The 1,658-nt window shown below is 37.6% G+C and overlaps 1 protein-coding gene across 1 annotated transcript; it reads right to left on the bottom strand.

The window, feature by feature from the left end:
- Nucleotides 1–353: 353 nt before the first annotated feature.
- LOC109681060 (olfactory receptor 4M1) lies at nucleotides 354–1,295 on the bottom strand. The gene has a single exon (XM_020155642.2). It carries the CDS (start codon nucleotides 1,293–1,295, stop codon nucleotides 354–356), a length of 942 nt encoding a protein of 313 aa, XP_020011231.2.
- Nucleotides 1,296–1,658: the final 363 nt, after the last annotated feature.

Here is a 1,658-nt window from a genome sequence, read left to right as displayed (position 1 = left end):
CTGACACTTCTTAATATTCATACTGGTTGTGTCTCAAAAGTCTTATTTAGCTTACTGTTCCCAAAAAAATCTCAGCACACATTCTCTTCAGGGTCAGAGTTTCTCCAGGGTAGTTACTCAATAAACAATTAGTGAATATGTGTGTTTTAGCAGATCTGTCAAATATTTCAGGGTAGGTGTGAGTAAATTTATTTCTATCTCAATATTTTTGTTTTCTCATCATAAAGTAGAGGAAAAACATAATGAGAGTTAGTGAACTCAGATGAAAGAAGGAAGTGAAAACAGCATTGTTACACTGCAAATGCTTCCTACTTTAAGACAACGATCTTCAGAAGGACTATAGAGTTTAACTTTCACTTCTCTTTACATAAATTATGTCTGTTGAGCAACTTCCCCATAGCTGTCTTTACTTCCTTGTTTCTCAATGTATAGATGATGGGATTAAGTAAAGGGAATATCACAGTATGAAACACAGACACCACTTTATCTAGGGAAAAGGAGTCAAATGGGCGAGCATAAATGTAGATGGATGGCCCAAACATTAGCACCACTATGATGATGTGGGAGTAACAGGTGGATATGGCCCTATTTGTGCTCTCACCTGAGCCTGAGTGTTTCTTGAGCATGGCCAGAAGGAAAGCATAGGACATTAACAGAGCAATGAAACACACCACGGAGATCAAACCGCTGCTAAAAATCATCACTAACTCTTCTGGGAATGTGTTGGCACAGGCAATCCGGACAACCTGTGTGATGTCACAGAAATAACTGTCAAACTCATTGGGCCCACAGAATGGAAGCCGTACAATGAGAGCCACTTGTATTATAGAGTGAATGAAGCCTCCCATCCAGGAAAGAGCAACCAGGATGAAGCAGAGATGTTGATTCATGATGGTAGCATAGTGGAGGGGGCGACAGATAGCAGCATAGCGGTCAAAGGCCATCACTGTGAGCAGGAACATCTCTGAGGCCCCAACAAAGTGCAAGAAGAAAAGCTGTGCAATGCATCCCCCAAAAGAAATTATCTTCCTTTCTGCAAAAAAGTCTACAAGCATCTTAGGGGCTGTGATAGAGGAGTACCAAATGTCAAGAAAGGCCAGATTAGCCAGCAAGAAATACATAGGATTAGTCAGATGAGGGTCAAGCCTGATGGTGCAAATGATAAGGATGTTTCCTGGAAGAATGAACAAATAGAAGGATAAAAATATAGCAAATAGGACTAATTGTACCTCCCGAGTCTGGGACAGGCCAGTAAGAACAAATTCTGTCACCCTTGTGTAATTATCAGGCTCCATTTCTTCAATTAATTTTTCACAATATGGCTATAAAAATAAAGAAATTATAATTATTCCAAATAGCATACAACTAGAATTATACCACTGTTTTCAAAATTTCCATAAGTTTCCTGTCATTAGGAGATTGCATTAGGATACACTTGTTTCCCTCATTTTATATTTAGAAAAACCAAGTAAATGATGATCTTATAAATTAGAAATATTGAGATCATAATAAATGTATCCCATATTTGAAAGTCAAATATCAGCTGTAAATGTTATAAAATCCTTTTGTTTTATGAAACTCACCACTAATCTTTCCTTCATATATCTAACTTATTAAACAATATGTGCACCTACTTCTAAGTCTAGCCAAATTTGACT

The sequence above is a fragment of the Castor canadensis genome, chromosome 3 (assembly GCF_047511655.1).
Source record: "Castor canadensis chromosome 3, mCasCan1.hap1v2, whole genome shotgun sequence".
NCBI classification, from domain to species: domain Eukaryota; kingdom Metazoa; phylum Chordata; class Mammalia; order Rodentia; family Castoridae; genus Castor; species Castor canadensis.
This window is presented reverse-complemented; position numbering and strand designations above follow the sequence as displayed.